Source organism: Bos indicus x Bos taurus, chromosome 9, assembly GCF_003369695.1.
Source record: "Bos indicus x Bos taurus breed Angus x Brahman F1 hybrid chromosome 9, Bos_hybrid_MaternalHap_v2.0, whole genome shotgun sequence".
Taxonomy (NCBI): Eukaryota; Metazoa; Chordata; class Mammalia; order Artiodactyla; family Bovidae; genus Bos; species Bos indicus x Bos taurus.
Window position 1 is genome coordinate 84,853,527 of NC_040084.1, and position 21,643 is coordinate 84,875,169.

Genomic DNA, 21,643 nt, shown 5'->3' on the forward strand with positions numbered 1-21,643 from the left:
TTCCTCAGTTGAATTTTCTTTTATAACAGGTGTCACAGAGTTCCTTGCATGAACAATGGAATGGATTGAATAAAGTAGGCAGATGTTTAAATGTTAATACAGAATTGTGGTTTTGGTGAAACTGTTGCTTTGGGGAGCTCCAAGTGGCCAGTCCACTGACAGAGACAAGTGGAACGTGTGTCTGCATCGTGGGAGATACTGCCTTGCTTAGGAACTGAATTGGCCAAGGTCCCATAGCGTCTTGGCTCTGTTTCCCCTTCACCTCCTTGTCAGTCTGTTCTCTAGAAGTCTTAAAATCACAGCATGATAAGACCAGAGGGTATCTGAAAATCATCTCATCAAACTCTGTGTTCCATAGATCAGAGGACAAGCCTGTAAAGGTTAAGGAAAATGACCCACTTTGGTGGTAGAAGCAAGAGAAATGGAGGGGGTGCCATTTTGGTTGTTAAGAAGCTACCATTCTTTTCTGACATAATTAAATTCTTGATTGTGATGCTCTTAAATGAACCATGAAATTCTAAGTGCTTCCGATGCAAGTGTGATTTTTAACTAAGGCTTTTTTCCCCCCTAATCTGAATGTTAAGGTGGCAGATGCATAACTAATCTTAGCTGAATCTATATTAAGAAATCAGCAAGGTGTCTTTATTTAACTTGCATCATCTGTGAATATAATGTAGTGTCAAATAACATGATTTTGCACATGATATCCTAAAATAAAAACAACTCTGCCTTCAAAGTGATGGTAGAATGCAGTTATGTGAGAGGTGATTTTACATTAGGTCCCAAAGGAAATGAGAAACACAGAAGAGAATAACTGAAGAACTGGTTCCTAAATGTGATTTCAGCAGATGTTTATACATATTTTTTAATGGGCTTCCCTGGTGGCTCAGAGGGTAAAGTGTCTGCCTGCAATGCAGGAGACCTGGGTTCGATCCCTGGATCAGGGAGATCCCCTGGAGAAGGAAATGGCACCCCACTCCAGTACTCTTGCCTGTAAAGTCCCATGGACAGAGAAGCCTGGTAGACTACAGCCCATGAGATAGCAAAGAGTCGGACACGACTGAGCGACTTCACTTTATACATATTTTAAATACAGTTTTATCTGAGGGACAAAAAGTCAGCTCTTGGGATTGTGTTCCATGTCATACAAGGGAAACTCCTATCAACAATAGGGGGTTTCTGAAATCTCTTGTTATCCTAGTTTTGAATTGTCTGAAAGATGTGCAGTCCATTGAACTTCTCTGTTTTTGCTTGGGGATGTTTCCATGGATCTGTATTAGTTTCAGGAAATTTCGGTCCTTTCTATTATCTCTGGAACCAGACATGATTCTTGCAGAAACTACATGGGATTATCTGTTTCTCTGTTTTTTAACATCTTTGTTACAGTGGGTCAGATTCCTAAAGGAGTAAACAATGAAAAATTGTCAGGCTCAACTGTGGAAGATTGTGTGAAGATGAAAGCAAACTATTCTGATTTAAGTCATAAAAAATGTTGGCCTTTAGCTTATTGAAATACTGCTGTATTCAAGCAGTACTGAACTGTATTCAAGAAGTACTGAAATACTTCTTGACTGGCATACTCACCCATGCATGACTGGAGCAACCACACAGTATTAAAGAAGTTGCAATTCTGGCATTTGACTTTCACTTGGTTAATCTTTTATTTTAATGTATTTGAATTTCTTTAAGAACATGATCTTAGTTTCTGATGATTCCCTTTCTTCTGTGAAAGCATCTTCTAACATGAGAAACCGAGACTCTTAGGAATTAATCCAAGGGTCTTGGAACCTACTTGGGTACCAACTATTCTCAGTGGATTTTTACATAAATACTATGTTTCATATAAATTTATTTGAAGGAGTTCTTGAATTCTTGGTCACTTTTTTATACAACAATGTACATTTTATTTTATTTTTCCTTATTTTTGACTGTATCATGGGGCTTGTGGGATCTTAGTTACCTGATTAGGGATTCACCCACATCCTCAGCAGCTAAAGCTCAGAGTCCTAACCATTGGACCACCAGGGAATTCCCTCTTGGTCACTTTTAAAGCAACAATTTTTCTCAAACAGTGGAAAGAAAGTAAGAAGAATGTAATATGAAGTTACTCTTTTTTGTGGTGTATAGTGGGGGTGTGGGGGTGCATACACACATACCCTATGGCAAAAGTGGGCGGTCTTATGTTTTAAAACAATTAAAAAGAGGTTTTTATGCTTGAATAAGCCGAGAACGACTGCTATGGGAGTTATGTTCTATAGAGCATGCTTCACAAAGCTAAATGAAATTTTTAAAAGTTAATGGCTAGACAGTGCTTAAAGCATACACATTATTCCTGATTTATTCTAATAACATTTGTGGATGACTAACTTAATAATGTTGCCGCACATCCATTATGTTTTTGTTCTGAAGATGTGTCTAAGTATCTGTGCCTCCTTAGGGGTGGGTTTATATCACTCCCTGATTGAATGAAGAAATAGAATTCCATGCCTGTTATGGGGCATGTGTTAGAAAAAACATTCAGACACTTATATCGGCTTACACTGTGCCAGATACTGTTCTAAACCGTCTTGCAACTATTTTCTCTTTTAATTCTGATAATAACTCTCTGAAATGTAGGTAGCACTGTGGTTCCCGTTTCAGATGGGAAAGAAGCACAGAGAAGCTCTGTGTCCATGGCTACCCATCTAGGAAGTCGTCAGCCTGGAGTTTCCTTCCAGAGTCTGAGCATGGATCTCTAACCCTGCACTGCTTCCCCCAGGATTTCACTTCTGTCCTGGCAGGAAGGGATGTGATGATTGCTGAGGAATACCTGGAGGATAGGCTGGTTTGGTTTGAGGAAGTAGACCCATGCTTCCTCCATCCTCCCCCACCCTCCCCGCCTCAACATCTCTCTCACACACATACACACATACAGAGCCACCCTGGACTTACTCTGGACACCTGACATTAGGCTACCTTGAACTGTAACTGTTTGAAGCCCTCTGATTTGTGTTTTGCACCCAAACCTTCTCAGAGTACCACTTCATAACAGCAAGTGTATGTGTGCAAAAGACCTTCAGTGTATGATGGAACTCAGTCCTATTTACATGTTTTGCTGCTTCAGGTAACCCATTTACATGTCCTCAGAGTTCATTTGGACAAGGCTAACATTTTGAGGATTATTCAGAAGACTTCATAAGTACTGTTGATTTCTTTAAAAAAAAAAAAAACAGTTAGCTGATGGTTCTTAAGACCCAGAACAAGGGCATCAGAGTTTGTGGCTTTCTTGAGATGTTTGAAAGTGTCCCTCTTTCCCCTGCAAAAATCAGAGAAGTGGAGTGATGGAAAATAGCAGAGATCCCCTGAGTAGTGCTTCACTCTGCTGCCACTGAACATGCAAATGTGCTTTCCAAGGAATTGCTAAAGAGGATTATGACAGTTGTCTTGCTTCCCTGCCCATTCCAATTTGGCAGGTGAGGTTAAAGCCCAGTGGAGGCCACGCTTCAGTATTCAGGGAGCTGGGACTGGACGCCAAGAGACAAAGGGTTATTTTTGATCAGAATTGCCTAAGTCACTTCAAAAGCTCTTGCTTTTGTAAAGGCTGGCAAGCACAGTCCCTTTGAGAAGTGTTTCCCTGCCCACCCCTTCCACCCAAGCCAGCCTAGCTGTCTTTACAAACCCTCTCCCCAGAGGAGGAAAGTCAACTCACCTTCAAGGCAGAAAGACTATCTACAGACTTCCTAGTTTCAAGAGGTTGAGGCAGGTAGGGAGCCAGGAAGGTAAATGAAGAGTGGTTGGAAGGAAGGAGTTATTGCAAAGGGCAGAATTATATTCCATACTGATGCACTGGTCTGAGATCCACTGGTGATTTTGTGTGTGTGTGTGTGTGTGGCCTGTATCTTGACTCTGGTGGTTCTCAATGTGTGGTCCACAGATTCCCTGGGGGTCCCCAAGACTAAGTTTGCAAGGTAATAATTATTTCATAACAATACTCTTTGACATTATTTGCCTTTTTCACCTTGTGGACAATTGCATTAGTAGCACAAAAGCCATTAAGTGTAAAAATGCTATCACATTAATGCCAATCAAGGCAGTGACACTAAACTACGGTAGTGCTTACGGCATTCTTGTACACATGCCAAAAAAAATGACCATTTTTCTTAAAATGTCCTTGATGAAGCAGTAGAAATTAGTAAGCTTATTAACTCTCAACTTTTGAGTACATGTTTTTTGATAACCACTCACAAAGATTTCTGTTGCAAATGGAAATGAATGTGAACCTTGTCTCTCTTACCAATCCCTTCTATTGTTGTCTAAGTTACTAGCTCAACTAGCTGCTTTAGTCGTGGAATATCATTTTCACTTAGAAGAACACTATGGAACAAACTATGGTTACCTATTGGATATTTGGCAGCTAAATTTCTTGAAAGTGAGTAAAGTGAACCTTTCCCTGGTGGCTCAGATAGTAAAGAGTCTGCCTGCAATGTGGGAGACCCAGGTTTGATTCCTGGGTTAGGAAGATCCCCCGGAGAAGGAAATGGCCACCCACCCCAGTATTCTTGCCTGGAAAATCCTGGGAGCCTGGTGGACTACAGTCCATGGGGTCACAAAGAATCATTCACTACTGAGCAACTAGTAATATTTTAAGAAAAACAATGGACAATATATGTTAATGACAAAATTTGAATATTTAAGTAAAACGTACATTAAAAACTTGTGTATGCCACAGTAAAACTGACAGTTTCCCAAGACTTGAAGCCTTTTTTGATGGGGTGGGTGGTGATAGTAGCATATGTTTCTTTTTTGACATTGAATGATGATTAAGTGTTAACATTTAGAAGATTTGCATAACTCAGGAACCCAGTACTTTCCAGATGATTAATGCATGATATTACCAAGTCACATATGAGAAAGGATCTGTTAATAGTAGAAGACAGACAGATTTTCATGTAGTTAATGGAGTACAAAAAGTTTATTGATACGGTTTCAGATTTCACATTGTAACTGACTTAAGAAACTATACGTTATCAATTTTGGCATGGTATCATAAGAAGTCTACAATTGTTTACCTAGAAAATCTATTAAAATATTTTCCTCTTTCTAATGACAGATTTCCTTCATATATTTCAACTAAAACAACATACTATCACAGTTCAAGTGTGGAAGATGTAAGTACTCGGTAGCCTATTAAACTAGCCATTAAAGAGATATGCAAAAATGCAAAACAATGCCATGTTTATTATTAATTTGTGGGTAAATATATTTATCTTTCATAAAAATGTTGTTTATGTTAACATGATGAATGTACTATCTTAATTTTTAAATGAATTTAATATTTTAAATATTTCACATTTGCAGTTTCAAATATGGTAAATATCAAGTTATTTTATTTATATATGTGTATATATACATATATAATACATATATATATACATATATATACATATATAATACATATATATACACATATATATATGAGTTACAATTCATGAACAAAAGCTCTTTGAAATCCTCAGTGGTTTTTAAAACTACAAATTGTTCCTGGAACCAGATGTTTGAGAACTGCTAATATAGAAATTGCCATGTTGACTAGCTGGAGGTTTCTGAACTGTTAAAGGAGTCAAAAAAGTTCTCCAGGTTGGGAATAGTAACTCCTTCATTACATATCTTTAAGTGTACAATGGAAATTATTTAAATATTTTCCTCTGTGAAATGAAGACCTCTTGGAGCTCAAATATGCTTACATTGCACGTTAAACTCTCATTCTTCAATTCTTCAATAACTGATAGCAGAATAGAAAAATACTGGCGTTTACATTCATTTTTAACTTATTGGAAATAAAAATGCCCACGTATATAGTATGTGATTTGTAGAGAAATACTTACAGGTAGTCACTGAAACCTTTTTTCTTATCTTGCAATTTAAAGCAAATCATAAATATTCAGGTATATAAACTAGTGGACATCAAGCAAAATAAAAACGTTCACCCCAACTGCTGACTATTTTATATTTTTGATCTTGTAGGAAATAGTTAAATCTCAGTCTGCATCCTAATATACGTGGAGGCCATGCAGAAACACAGTATTTAGTTTTTAATGTATTTTTTATAAATCATATTTTTCCTATATAATTAAATAGTTGGCATCATTTATTTAATAGGATGAAGTTAAAATTTTCTTATATATTATGAATGACATTAAATATAATATCTAAGTAAGTATTATGCACATTTCTTACCCTGAATAAAAATGAAATACTTTTTGCTTAAAATCACATTTGCATGTACTGCTGAAAATGAAGTGATTAAAAATACTCCTAAGCTCATTTGAGAAATTATATATTTCTATGAAAGGGTTCCATATTAGTTTCTGAGGGCTGTACCACAGACTGAGTGGCTTAAAGCAACATACATTCACTCTCTAGCAGTTTGGGATTCCAGAAGTATGAAAACACAGTTTTGGTGAGGCCATGCTCCCTTCCAAAGCTTTGAAGGGAGAATTCTTCCTTGCCTCTCTCCCAGCGTCAGGTGGCTCCTGGCATCACTGGGCTTGTATTAATAGCTGCATCACTGCATTCTGCATGTCCATCTTCATATGGCCTTCTTCTTTGTGTGTCTTCTCTCCTCTTGAAAGGACACCAGTGATGGCATCTGCAGAGCTTACATCATCTGCAAAGGCTGTATTTCCAAGTTCACATTCTGGAATTTCAGGTGGCTGTGAGTTTGGGGGGATGTTATTCAACTATTGTACATTCCCAATCAAAAATGGTGGGGGGAATTCCCTGGTGGCCCAGTAGTTAAGACTCCTTACTTCCTTTTCAGGGAGCATGGGTTCAATCCCTGGTTGGCTGAGTCCTGCATGCTGTGCAACCAAAATAAATAAGTAAATACATAAATAAAATAAAACAAAAATGATGGGGAGTGCAGACATACTTTTACAAGGGTGAGCTTCACTGTTGGATAGAACGGTTTTGCCACTAATTTGACACTCTCAGGATATCTACACTTGAAAGCCTCAGATTCTTTGTAAAACTGAGTTCAGGACAGCCATCATGTGGGCTTATGGTAAGAAGTAAAGGAGATTATGTTAAATATGCTGTGTCCTCAGCACAGTGCCTGGCACAGAAGAAGTTTATTCAGTTAATATTAGTAGCTGTTGACTGTTACTGAGGTAGACTTTTTATAATCATAGTATGTACGATAAAGATAAAGAACTAAAGGAACTAAAGAGCCTCTTGATGAGGATGAAAGAGGAGAGTGAAAAAGCTGGCTTAAAACTCACCATTTAAAAACCCAAGATCATGACATCTGGTCCCATCACTTCATGGCAATTAGATGGGGAAAAAGTAGAAACAGTGACAGATTTTATTTTCTTGGGCTCCAAAATCACTGTGGATGGAGACTGCAGCCACAATATTAAAAGGCATTTGCTCCTTGTAAGGACAAACCTAGATAGGGTATTAAGAAGCAAAGACATCTCTTTGCCAACAAAGCTATGGTTTTTCCAGTAGTCATGTATGGATGTGAGAGTTGGACTATAAAGAAAGCTGAGTGCCAAATAACTGATGCTTTTGAACTGTGGTGTTGGAGAAGACTCTTGAGAGTCCCTTGGACTGCAGGGACATCCAGCCAGTCCATCCTGAAGGAAATCAGTCTTGAGTATTCATTGGAAGGACTGATGCTGAGGCTGAAACTCCAATACTTTGGCCACCTGATGTGAAGAACTGACTCATTGGAAAAGACCCTGATGCTGGGAAAGACTGAGGGCAGGAGGAGAAGGGAACAACAGAGGATGAGATGGTTGGATGGCATCACCGACTCAATGGACATGAGAACCCATGTCTCCTGCATCTCCTGCATTACAGGTCTTTTTTACCACTGAGCCACCTGGGAAGCCCTAGTATTCAGCATCCTGTAGCATTTATCATTGTTTCTGTTCTGGACTTCTATTGAGCGTTTCTAGGCCTGTGTCTTGATCACTATTTTGGGTAGCATTTGGAGACTTTGAAGCATAGTACAGAAAGTCTCTAAAAGCCCTTTCTTTGTAATTCTGTACCAGTCCTGCCCAGCCCAGCCTAATCTGTCCTCTTGGAACTGTCAAACTGATTTCATGTCACAATTCTCTTGGTGACTGTTCCAGATCCCCCCATGCCACCTTCGGGTGCCTTAAAACTACCCCTGCCCCCTCACTTCCCCTTCTGCAGACGGCCTTGGCTACGTCATTACCTAGAACATCGAGTCTGCTGCACAAGAGCTCCCTGCCTCTCCCCTCCTTCATCTCAAAGTGTGTTGGCATCTTTGCCCATCTGTTCTTTGTTCCCTGTTTCTGGTGAAGAATTACCCTCTCCCCTCTAAGACTAATCTGTCCTCTGGGTATCTACTCATGGCCCTAGTCATAATTATGGCCCATAATTATCCCTTTGTTTTCTTGCATTTGGTCTCTCTCCATGGAACCCTTCCACTCCTTCTGTAAACGTGCCCAGATCCTTCCTTGTTCTTAAAAGCACTGTCCCCTCCAGCTACTATTTTGCCTCCTTAACTGTGCTATTATACTTCTTGAAAGTGTGGTGACCTAGCCCCAGCTTCATGTTGTGACCGGCTGTTAATTATTATAAAATTGCTGAAAGAACAATTCAGAATTCCTAACAGTTCAACTCCTGATAATTTCTTCCTGGTAGAGATAAGTCAGGACCAACTCTGGGCAGTGAGGGAGGTCCTAGGCCTCTTGTCTCCAGTTTTCTGCAGCTTGCAGACCACAGCCCTGTGGGCTGCTCTCCATGTGGGGGAATTTTAGCATATTTGGAATATGCAATGACTGCAACAATGTGCTTTTAAGAAATCAGGAATTTACATAGCTATTCAGTTGGAAAAATTATAAAGCCAGTTAATGCCTGGAGGAGAGAATAAACAAAGACACTTTTGTCTTTTAACCTCTGAGTTTTTTCCTGAGGGTTTGCTGAATAAGAAGGGGTAGAAAAATTTCCATCCTCTCCAGTATATTTCAATTTGCTGAAAACCTGCAAATTTAATCCTGAGTGAAGCCTAGAACTCTGTGAGTCCAGAGAAAGTGGTAAGTAGCAGTGCAGTTTGTTATAACCCATTTAGTTTTGTCCAGGAACTAGCTAGTAAATCAGTACTTAGCAAGGACACTCCATACATGAAGACAGTTCAGTTCAGTTCAGTCACTTAGTCGTGTCTGACTCTTTGCGACCCCATGAATCGCAGCACGCCAGGCCTCCCTGTCCATCACCAACTCCCGGAGTTCACTCAGACTCACGTCCATCGAGTCGGTGATGCCATCCAGCCATCTCATCCTCTGTCACACCTTCTCCTGCCCTCAATCCCTCCCAGCATCAGAGTCTTTTCCAATGAGTCAACTCTTCTCATGAGGTGGCCAGAGTATTGGACTTTCAGCTTTAGCATCTTTCCTTCCAAAGAAATCCCAGGGCTGATCTCCTTTAGAATGGACTGGTTGGATCTCCTTGCAGTCCAAGGGACACTCAAGAGTCTTGTCCAGCACCACAGTTCAAAGGCATCAATTCTTTGGCGCTCAGCTTTCTTCACAGTCCAACTCTTGCATCCATATATGACCACTGGAAAAACCATAGCCTTGACTAGACGGACCTTTGTTGGCAAAGTAATGTCTCTGCTTTTGAATATGCTATCTAGGTTGATCATAATTTTCCTTCCAAGGAGTAAGTGTCTTTTAATTTCATGACTGCAGTGACCATCTGCAGTGATTTTGGAGCCCCCCAAAATAAAGTCTGACACTGTTTCCACTGTTTCCCTATCTATTTCCCATGAAGTGATGGGACCAGATGCCATGATCCTAGTTTTCTGAATGTTGAGCTTTAAGCCAACTTTTTCACTCTCCTCTTTCACTTTCATCAAGAGGCTTTTTAGTTCCTCTCACTTTCTGCCATAAGGGTGGTGTCATCTGCATATCTGAGGTTATTAATATTTCTCCCGCAATCTTGATTCCAGCTTGTGCTTCTTCCAGCCCAGCGTTTCTCATGATGTACTCTGCATAGAAGTTAAATAAGCAGGGTGACAGTATACAGCCTTGACGTACTCCTTTTCCTATTTGGAACCAGTCTGTTCCATGTCCAGTTCTAACTGTTGCCTCCTGACCTGCATATAGGTTTCCCAAGAGGCAGATCAGGTGGTCTGGTATTCCCATCTCTTTCAGAATTTTCCACAGTTTATTGTGATCCACACAGTCAAAGGCTTTGGCATAGTCAATAAAGCAGAAATAGATGTTTTTCTATGAAGACAGGATAGTGATAAATAACGGTTTATATTGCATTTGGGTATTTGTGTTTACAGTCAAAAAAAAGAAAGTATACACAGATCATTCTGGAGCGGGCAAACATTTTTCTGGTCTATAGAATCCCTAGGAAATCTACCCTGTGGAACTCCTGTAGCAGGAAAAAGAACATCCATGCCAGCTCATTGTGTAACACGACATCGTGTACTCCAGACTGTTGTTCTGGGAGGCAGCCTCAACCTTCCCAGGAGCTCAGAGGCACCCCTCAGAAGCCTTTGGAGGAACTGAAAGGTGACCATGAAGATACTGATGGGATTAGTGAACATATTGATATTTTTTTCTTGGCCATGGAGGCAAAGGTATCTATACTCCTGTCTGACTTGCTAGACTTAAATTTCTTGATAGCAACTTAGTTTACTGAGAAATTGGATGTAAAAATTTTACTGTGGACAGTTGAATCAGCCAGCAGCAGTAGTATGTGATGTGCTCTATAATATTCCCAGGGTGGATATTGCTGTTGTTGCTCAGAGGCCAAGTCCTGTCCGACTCTTTGCAACCCCATGTTCTGCAGCAAGGCAGGCCTCCTTGTCCCTCACCATCTCCCAGAGTTTGCCCTAGTTCATGTCCATTGAATTGGTGATGCCATCCAACCATCTCATCCTCTGCTGCCCTCTTCTCCGTCTACCTTCAGTCTTTCCCTGCATCAAGGTCTTTTCCAGTGGGTTGGCTCTTAGCATCAGGTAGCCAAGGATTGGAGCTTCATCTTCAACATCAGTCCTTCCAATGAATATTCAGGGTTGATTTCCTTTAGGATTGACTGGTTTGATCTCTTGCTGGACAAGTGACTCTCAAGCGTCTTCTCCAGCAGCACAGTTTAAAAACATTAATTTTTTGGCACTCTGTGTTCTTTATGGTCCAACTCTCACATTCATACATGACTACTGGAAAGACCATAGCCTTGACTATATGGACCTCTGCAAAGTGATGTCTCTGCTTTTTAGTACACTCTCTAGGTTTGTCATAGCTCTCCTTCTTAGAAGCTGTCATCTTCTAATTTCATGGCTGCAGTGGATATAAAGAAGTGTAAAATGTGGTTATGCCTTTGGAGAAATTTGAAGCTAAAATGAGGCTGGATTTATACACACCTGCCACCTCCCCAGTCTGTTAGAGTATTACCAATCTTCCTTGGGTCCATCATGATAGGTAGTGTGACATGGCTAAATGTTGAGAAAGTCATGTGGTAAAAAAAATCATGTGTATCACCAGATTAGTGCATGTGTGCCATCCAGGCAAAATTTTTACTGTTATTTTTAATTTATTTTTCCTAAGAGATAGTTGCTGCTGCTACTGCTGCTAAGTCATTTCAGTCGTGTCCGACTCTGTGCAACCCCATAGATGGCAGCCCACCAGGCTCCCCCGTCCCTGGGATTCTCCAGACAAGAACACTGGAGTGGGTTGCCATTTCCTTCTCCAATGCATGAAAGTGAAAAGTGAAAGTGAAGTCGCTCAGTTGTGTCTGACTCTTAGCGACCCCATGGACTGCAGCCCACTAGGCTCCTCTGTCCATGGGATTTTCCAGGCAAGAGTACTGGAGTGGGGTGCCATTGCCTTCGAGAGACAGTTGACCCACCCCCAGTTGTAAGGAAATTGCATGGACTATTATTGTACAGTCACCAGTTTTTTGTTTTTTTAAATCTCAGCTACCAAATGTGGAGAATTTATTGGTTCTACATCTGCAGTGGGGCTACCTCCTTTTAAATACTATCACAATAGCAAAATAACTTCTAAATGGCTTATCTTGCATCTGACACTGATTGCCTTTTAATTAGGGGGAAATTAGAAGCTAAAAAGTGTAGCAGACCTGAAGTCAGTTAAAAATCAGAATAATCAGCTAAGAAAAAAACACACATTATCTCATAAAACTTAATATTTAGCCACAGGATAATAGTTTTTTATTCTATCAATAACTTTTTCTGTGCCATCGTGCACCCCCTTCGTTTCTCCGATTGGAACTCTAACAGATTAGAATTGCCAGATATGTGGGAAATGAAAGACTTCCTCTCTTCTTCTCTCACCCTCCTTAATAGCCTAGAACAAATAAAACTGAGAAACCCACAGTTCAGCCCAGGAATTAGGTTTGTATGGCCCTGAGGTAAGAACTCTGAGTGTCTCAAAGCAGGTCGGGGAAGAATTAGGCCAGCTAGGGTTATAAACGTTTTAGTAATATCTTCTCAGAAATAGATAATAATTTGGCACATTACAGACTACAGCCATTCAATTTTTATAAACTCTGTCTTTAAAAACAGTAAAGCTTCAAGAACGTTAGTAGAACCAAAAATATAATTTACCATTTATTGGTCTTGTGGTCTCCCTGATAGCTCAGTTAGTAAAGAATCCGCCTGCAATGCAGGAGACAAGGTTTGATTTCTGGGTCGTGAAGATCCCCTGGAGAAGGGAAAGGCTAGCCACTCCAGTATTCTGGCTTGGAGAATTCATGGACTGTATAGTCCATGGGGTCGCAAAGGGTTAGACACAACTGAGCAACTTTCACTCACTCACTCACTTATTTATTGGTCCAGAGATGGAATTTTGCGAGTTTTGAGAAAGGACCAGATTTGAGGCAATTTTTTTCATGATTTTTTTTCTCTAAGTCAACCTAGTCCTATATCCAAAGAAGGCTGTAAATGCTTATAAGGTGTGTGTATGTGTGTGTTCTCAGTCATGTATGACTCTTTGTGACCCCATGGACTATAACCTGGCAGGCTCCTCTGTCCATGGGATTTCCCAGGCAAGAATACTAGAGAGGGTTGCCATTTCCCCTTCCAGGGGATCTTCCTGACCTAGGGATGAATACGCGTCTCTTGTGTCTCCTGCATTGGCAGGCGGATTCTTTCCCACTAGTGTCACCTGGAGAGCCCAAACTTATATAAAACAGATTTTTGTTCCTTGGAGGAATGAAGAAAGGGCTTTTTTTTTTTTTTTCCTCTCTGTAGGAATATGCTGGACAATTTAGGGGGAAAATGAAATGGAAAAATGTGAGCTGATAGGGGCAGCTCTGTGAAGTGAGACTGGACTGACATCGCTTGTTTGCCCATAAGACGTCTTTTTAGCAGTTATCTCCTTAATGCTGATCAGAGTTGTAAACGTGTTCATTTCTCTTCTGCTTGAAGAGTGGGATCTATAAGGAGCAGGATCTAGGATGTCACGGTGCATGCCAGGTGCCAGAGCGCCAAGGAGCCTTCCTAGCAGGGAAATTACTAATGTCTCCTGTGATCATGAAGCAACATGTGCTCTGCTAATTACTGTTCTCTGAGACTGCTCTCACATCTTGAAACTCTCCATGACCCAACTGCGGAAATCCTGTTTGTCTGCCTCCCACCCTTTCCCCCAAAGAATGAAAACTAGCAAATGGCAAGGCTGGGCTTGTTTAATCAATGCAATTTGTTTTTGCTGAACCTAAGATGCGAGAGGTTTCAGTTGGGGCTGTTAGCTTGATGCTGTATTTGTGGATGACTTCGTGGCCCACATCTTTAGCTGAGTTTAATGTGGAGGGTGCCTGCGTTTACTAGATGACAGCCTGGCCAAGGCGTTTTCTTTCTTTCCATAGGTTCCTGGAAGACGATGATCTTTAACACAGTGACCTTTAATGGTTGGCAGGGGTATCTTGCTGACTCCAGGCAGAGCTGTATCAGGCACGGTGCAACACCTGAGAATCTTTTGTTTTAACAAGAGTCTTCTCAGGATGGTGTCGCCTTCCTTGGTGACTTTGTCAAAATTCAGCTGTAGTCTTCCTGAAGGTCTTTTGCTGTTCAGTTGTCTAGTCGCTCAGTAGTGTCCAACTCTTTCCGACCCCACGGACTGCAGCACTCCAGCCTTCCCTGTCCTTCACTATCTCCCAGAGCTTGCTCAAACTCATGTCCATTGAGTTGGTGATGCCATCCAACCATCTCGTCCTCTGTCATCCCCTTCTCCTCCTGCCTTCAATCTTTCCTATCAGAGTCTTTTCTAATGAGTCGGCTCTTAGTTGCCCTAATGCTGTAATCAGAGGCTCCTTCTGGTTTTTCAGGTAGAAATAGCAAGTTAACTCACACTCTAAAGCAAATACATTTTTGTTGCAGCTCTTTTTCATTTATTCATTTATTAGAGCATTAAAAATGAAACAGTTTTGCCTTCATGTTAAGCTAAATTTCCCTCACTTCTCCCCTCAAAAGAAAAAACACCAAAAAACTTAGCTTGTCAAGTTAGATCGAACATTGCTTTTACATAGTTTATAATAGGAGCTTAATTTTCAAGAATGGATTGGCTTGGAGATGGGTTTATCTGAGTGACTATTTGAATATATTAGTGAGTACTAAGATATTATTACTTGGTATTACAGGGACAAAAAGATCTCAAAACAGCCTGATTCTCTGGGGAAAGAAACTTTCTGAGCATGGCTAGTAATACTTTCTGTCCATTTAGATGCAATTGTTGGATGATTTTGCCCAAAGTAATTAATAGTGACACATTAGTTAACATATTGCTATCAGCAGGTGGCTGTTTGAGCAGGGGTGAACATAGCCTGTGCTAAAACAAATTATTGTACCCTAGAGAAATGTGCAGAATCATTTTTTAAAGTCTTTCGATAATGCCTGCAATACAATTTTTCTGCAAGAGATAAAACTGGGGGTAACACTGGAGAGTTGTAGACTAGAAAAACAAAAATGAAAGAGAGCATAAGTGATTCAGCCTTTTCCAAAAGCATTTTCAGTTAAGCAACAATAAAAACAAACACACCAAAAAACAAGTAAATGGTTCAATACAAGCAGCACAGTCTGCCTGTCGTATCAAAAATCAAGGGAGAGACCCAGGCATCCTCATTCTTCCTTTACACTCTTTTTTTTCCTTCTCCTTTGTCCATTCTGATCTGTCAAGGGACTCTTGGCCCAGGACACAACAGTGACAGATGGGCAGGAAACTGGAATCTGTTGCTGCTTTTCATTTGTGGAGGAATCATGGTGACCATGAAGGGGTTAAAAGTGTCAACACCAATCAGAGCTTGGCGATAATTAGTGTAATATCAATCCCAGAACACTGGTGCAGACGACCACACAATAGCAGATGAATTCTGCTAGGTTACTGCTTTGTAGGAAATCCTTATTCATCTCTTTCCAGCTTATGCACAAATATGCTTAAAAGCCTGTGTGAAAAAGTTACTGTTTGTGCACACAAATGATTATGATTAAAGATGATTGTGAATCTTTTATTTAGGAAGGTGCATTTTGAATTAGCCTTTACACAGACAAGCTGGATAGATACATACCTCCTGAGCACGAGCTAGGTAGCGTTTCAAATATTTCAAATATTCTGCGGTATGTTGACTGATATTCTATGACTAAGGCTACCAAAGTGTAGAGTTGAGTGATGTGATTTAGGAAGGCAAACTATTACAAGATATATTTTTATTTAATTTTGTTTTACTTTCCTATTCTCATAAGAAACATTAAAGGAAAGAGAAGTAGACCTTTTTAAAAAAACAGATATAGGCTTGAGAAGAATAAAATACATTTTCTTATTATTAGCTTCAAAGAGAAAATTGATTGATAAACAACAGTCTTAAAGTTAGTTTTCAAAAGTCCATATGGTAACCAGAAAAGGACAAATATGACTTAAAAAATGGAGCAGAAATCCGTGATGGACTAGGGGAAGAATGGGTAAAGGAGAACTTAAATAACCCCGATATGTTCAAATCCACAGGTCCCAATGGCTGGCATCCTAGAGTTCTTAATGAATTGGCCGAAGTCATCACAGAACCGCTAGATATCATTTTTGAAAACTCGTGGAGGACTGATAAGGTGCCTGAAGACTGGAAAAGGGCATATTTAGAACCTTCTTTCAAAAAGGGAAATGGATGATGACCCTGGAAATACTCATCAGCCTAACTTTTTGCTTGGAAAAATTCTGGAATTATCAACTTAGTACACTGGGTAACACATTCATAATAGCTAGACAAAAGGCAGTGAAATATCACATATAAAGAAGTACTGAATTCATTTTTTTAAAAACATACCATTGTTAGAAACAGTCTTCTGCGTGTTTGAGGGTTCTGCCCTCCACACTATACATTCTTGATGAAAACAAATGAGACTGGCTAAGCTTTTGGTTAATCTGACTAATTTTAAGTGTGTAATACAAGACAAAAAAGTTTCTGGCAATAGCTAGATATTATATCATTTCTAAATTAGCCTTTAACTTGAAAACAGTCATTTTAATTTTGTATTTAAACATTTTTTTTCTGCTTCATATAAGATTGTGTTTTCATAGGTTGAGATATTTTGCATAATTCTATATAGAATAGTTTGGTGAAGGAGCTCTTACTTTAGGTGCTTTAATATAGTTATTTCACATATAAGTACAATGATAAAGGTGACAGATTTATGTTCCTTATAAGATATACTTATAAAGAAAGAAAAGCAAAGGAAGAAACTTTTTTCTAACTTCTGTTTTTAAATTTCATCTGACTGAACTTGAGTGTTGGGACCTGTAAGAGTGTCTTACTCTGACGTACGTTAAGCAAGGGCCAGCTGTGTGGCTTGATGGCTGGTTTTCCTCAGCCCTGGACGCTGCTATGTCCCAGACTGCCTCCCCAGATTCTGATTTCAGGCCTTTGGCGGGGGGTGAGCAGTGGGAGTGGATATTAAGAGCCCTTTATAACAAGAGACTAAAAGGAGAGTAGAAGGAGGTGAGAGGAGGAAATGAAGATGAATCTTGAATTTTTTCTGCTTCCTGATGTTCTTGCCTTTGGATGTTGGCAGTTTTCTTTTCTGCTTAGAAAATGCAACCATGTTGAGAAGACCAAAAACTTAGTTGAAAGGAGACAATCAAAAAGATCTAGAAACACAGCCAGCCCCACGGTCAAACAGCTTCTGAGAACAGCTAGGCAGAACTGTATTCCAAAATCTTCTCTGGACTGCTTAGATATACATAAGAGATAAAAGTTTACATCACATAATACTCAAGAGTAGGAAACTCTCAGAAAAAAAAAGAAATTTACCTTCATTTTTTCCTGGTGCATACTGGAATGGGTAGGCAGTTAAGGTCTCCAAGGGCCATTTTAATCACTTTAAAAATATCAGGTTTACATAGTTCAGCCACTTCTAAAGATTAATTTAGACTGGGTAAATTCAGTCTCATTCTTAAGTACAAATGCAAGGAAATTAAGCTCTGAAAGTATGTATCCATTGTCTTTTAAACAACGTGCTGTAGCTTGCAGCTCTGTAAGAGTTATATTCCAACCAATCTTTCATCATTATTTTTTTTAAGTGAACTAGAGTCTTTAAAATTTCCAAACTAGGTTTTCTTTCTTTTCATGGAGTGGGGATCTCTATAGATTTATAGATATGATTTATTGTGATAATAAATGGCTTCCTGTTCTAGACCTCATTTCCAGGTGCAGCATCTGTGGCAGATTTATTTCACAGATGTACATTTTCATGCATTTATTGAATTGTTGCTGGAGAGGACCCGATTTCTGAAAAATCTATTATTTTCACCCTGGGCATTATGATGCGACCTACAGGAACTAGAAAATTCTTCAGTCATTTCAAGTTTGATTTTCTTTTTGTATAATATGTACCTTCAATTATTTTGCCAAGTTTAAATCTTCTCTTTGGGTTTGCTCTTAAAATTTGAAAATGATAATCCTCTACCGACATTGCCAGGAGAAATATCAACAACCTCAGGTATGCAGATGATACCACTCTGGCAAAATGGCAGAATGTGAAGAGGAACTAAAGAGACTCTTGATGAGGGTGAAAGAGGAGAGTGAAAAAGCTAGCTTGAAACTCAACATTCAAAAAACGAAGATCATGGCATTCAGTCCCATAACTTCATGGCAAATAGATGGGGAAACAATGGAAACAGTGACAGACTATTTTCTTGGACTCCAAAATTACTGCAGATGGTGAGTGCAGCCATGAAATTAAAAGACGCTTGCTCCTTGGAAGAAAAGCTATGATAAACCTAGACAGCCTATTAAAAAGCAGAGGCATCACTTTACCAACAAAAGTCTATAAAGTCAAAGTCCATAAGTAGTCATGTATGGATGTGGACCATAGAGATGACTGAGTGCCTAAGAATTGATGCTTTTGAACTGTGGTGTTGGAGAAGACTCTTGAGAGTCCCTCAGACTGCAAGGAGATCAAACCAGTCAATCCTAAAGGAAATCAGTCCTGAATATTCATTGGAAGGACTGATGCTGAAGCTGAAGCTCCAATACTTTGGCCAGCTGTGCGAAGAGCTGACTCACTGGAAAAGACCCTACTCGTAGGAAAAGATCCTCATGCTGGGAAAGACTGAAGGCGAGAGAAGAAGGGGACAGCAGAGGGTAAGATGGTTAGATAGCATTATCCACTCAATAGGCTCGAATTTGAGCAAACTCGGAGAGAATGGAGGACAGAGGAGCTGTGGTGTTCTGCAGTCCACAAAGTGGCAAAGAGTTACATGACTTAGCAACTGAACAACAACAGCAATCTAAATTAAGAGGCACAATCTAGAACAGTGAAATAGCCTATGGAGTTGAAAGATTTCTTACCTGAAAGTAGAGGAAGAAAGCTTTAAGCAGAAAAGTATTGGAGGAAGCCCATTAATTCCTTTGCATTAAATGAAGATGAGTTAAGAGTTAGACTATAGATATGAGAAAGGAAGTAATCTTACCATGAATTGTATCTGGAGATAATAATGCTTAAGAAGAGTAATTTTTCACAGTGTTTTTTTCTTTTATCTAATATTCATGGTATCCTTAATTTTTTAAGGAGAAGGAAATAATGGAGGGATAAATAAATATATTATCAAAACTAGAGGATTATCTTGATTTGTATTTCCTAGACCATCGAGAGAGGTTAATTACAGACTTCATAATATTGAGGAATTGGGAGGATTATAGCAAAATTTTCTTCATTTGATCTAAAATTTTTGAAATGAAGATTTTACTTACTCACATATTCTTGGCAGAGTGAATGCATAATTTTAAGAGTTCTTTCCTCACAAAGGAAATTATATCAATTTAGAATAGCTGTTACTCAGGCATTTTTTCTGTCTAGAGAAATTTATAGCATCTTGATGTTGTGAAATTAATAACAGAAACAGTAAGCATTGAGTTTTCATTTTGGAGTTCCTCAGATCCGAGTTCAAATTCTAGAATCATGTTGATAGCTTTTTCCTGTGGTGATTGTGTTATGAACATAAGCTAACTGTTATATATACAAATAGATAATTGATAAGGACCTACTTATTATATAGCACAGGGAACTCTAGTGAATACTCTGTAGTGACCTATATGGGAAAAGAATCTAGAAAAAAGACTGGATATATGCCTGTGTATAACTGATTCATTGTACTGTACACATGAAACTGACCCAACATTGTAAATCAATGATACCTCAATAAAAATTTAAAAAAAAAGAAGACAAGCTGAGACTTTAGCACGGGAAATGATCTTGAACAATTACTGAACTCATCAAAGACTTTTTAATCCTTGTCCATAAAATGGGAAGAATAAATACCCTTCCTTAGTTCTTAGGCGGCTTAAGAGTTCTGCAACAAACCCACACAGTTCATGGTGTTTGACGCATAGTAGGTGCACAGTGCCTCACTCTCTTGCCTTCTTTTTTTTCTCTTATATAAAAGATTACCTTGAAACTAACTAGACCACTCAAGCATAAATTGACATGTCCTTGTGGCTGTCTTCAACCCACTGAATAAGGCCCTTTGCTTTCTTTGGAGTGTGTGTTTGTGTGTGTGCTGAGTTGCTCAGTCTTGTCTGACTCTGCAACCCCATGGATGGTAGCCCGCCAGACTGCTCTGTCCGTGGGATTTCCCTGCCAAGAATATGGAGTGGGTTGCCATTTCTTTCTCCAGGTGATCTTCCCCACCCAGGGATTTAATTCACATCTCTTGCATCTCTTGCATTACAGGCAGATTTTTTACCACTGTGGCACCTGGGAAACCCTTGCTTTCTTTTAGGAAGGATAAAACAGGATTTCAGTGCCTGCTCATAGTAGGGTTGAAGAAGCGTTTATTGATAGAATGAAAAGGCTGTGATTTTTAAAAACAATGAACCAATGACTAAGATCAGTGTTTTTCAAGTCTGGGGTAATAGTCACATATAAAGGAACTCTTTAATTTACCTCTTTTTAAAACAGCTCTAGATTTATAAATTTGCTCTGCAAATTAGTGAGGGCAAATGTGCATTTTCCTTTCATTTTATGACTGTGATTTACAAATTAGGAGTGCACGTGGGCATTCCCCCATAGCCTTTTCTGAGATGAATCCAGCCAAGACACGAAGCAGATGATGGCGGATCAGCAAAATCTTCTAGATGAAGAGAAACCAGATGTGCTATGCCTGGGATGCACCTGCCAGCAAACAGAAGAGCCTTTCTGGTTTGTTCTCAGTGAAGAGTCTGGGTGTTATAAAAAGGTCTTTGCATGAGCACTGAGCAGTAACAAAAAAAAGGTCAAAGAAAATTTAGTTCTTGGACAAAATGATTAATATTTACATGTAATATTTAATTATGTGTTAAAATATCATGTTCAGACAGGCATAGCATTTCTGAATTTCAAAATAGAGAAGAAGATTATATCCAGAGACATATGTAAGACATAAGCAAGAGCTTCACCTTAAAAATGGCCAGATCTCCATTCATACCAAGGACGGAGTCATAGGGAATTCTTAGAGTAGATCAGCTGACAACTTGTGCTTAGAAGAAAGCCATCATAGATCATAGATGCTGTATTAAATTAAACAAAGTTAGTTCTGCAGAGCAAAGTGAATCAGCTGGGCTTTCTCTTTTAAATTTCCTAATTTTATTCTTATTAATAGTCTGAGTGGTGATCAATGAAACATTCCTATATCAGATGTCTTACCTATCAGATTCTTTGATTCAAAAATCCTCTTCAGTTTTCTGTTATTAATCTCTTAAGGAGATAAAATATAATCATTTTGTATTTCATGATCATTATTTTAGATGTTTCCATAAAAGGAAAGAAAAAAGAACAGTAGTTCAGAAAAATGAACAACCTTATTTTTTAACTGATCAAAATAGAGATTTTCTTTTAAATTGTTTAAATTCCTAGAAATTAAATTTTATTTTTTATTGTTATTATTTAAAGATAATATTTAGAGGAAAATTGCAGGTTAAAGACTATTTCAAGAGCTTGGTGGGTTTTTTTTTTTTCTTTTTACAATTTGGCCAAAATTTCTTCCACTAGAACAAAAGGAAAGAAGTTGGCTATTTAATGTTGATGAGAAATACCTTTTATAGATATATTCTGTACCATGCCCTTTGTCAGATGAATTTTCCTTTGTTATTCCAAAAACTGAGATGCTGTATTGAGTATCTTGAGGGCAAAGTGGAATAT

The 21,643-nt window shown here is 39.1% G+C and overlaps 1 protein-coding gene across 2 annotated transcripts in view; it reads left to right on the forward strand.

Annotated features, from left to right (window-relative positions):
• SAMD5 (sterile alpha motif domain containing 5) overlaps positions 1–17,240 on the forward strand; it is a 61,741-nt gene extending 44,501 nt beyond the window's left edge. The window contains exons 2-3 of one of the 2 annotated variants that reach the window (XM_027551794.1): positions 5,090–5,147; positions 15,981–17,240. In XM_027551794.1, coding sequence (XP_027407595.1) covers positions 5,090–5,113 — 24 coding nt within the window. In that variant the 3' untranslated portion in view covers positions 5,114–5,147; positions 15,981–17,240. The remainder of the gene's footprint in view (positions 1–5,089; positions 5,148–15,980) is intronic. The other variant, XM_027551793.1, reaches the window with a different exon arrangement.
• The last annotated feature ends 4,403 nt before the right edge of the window (positions 17,241–21,643 follow it).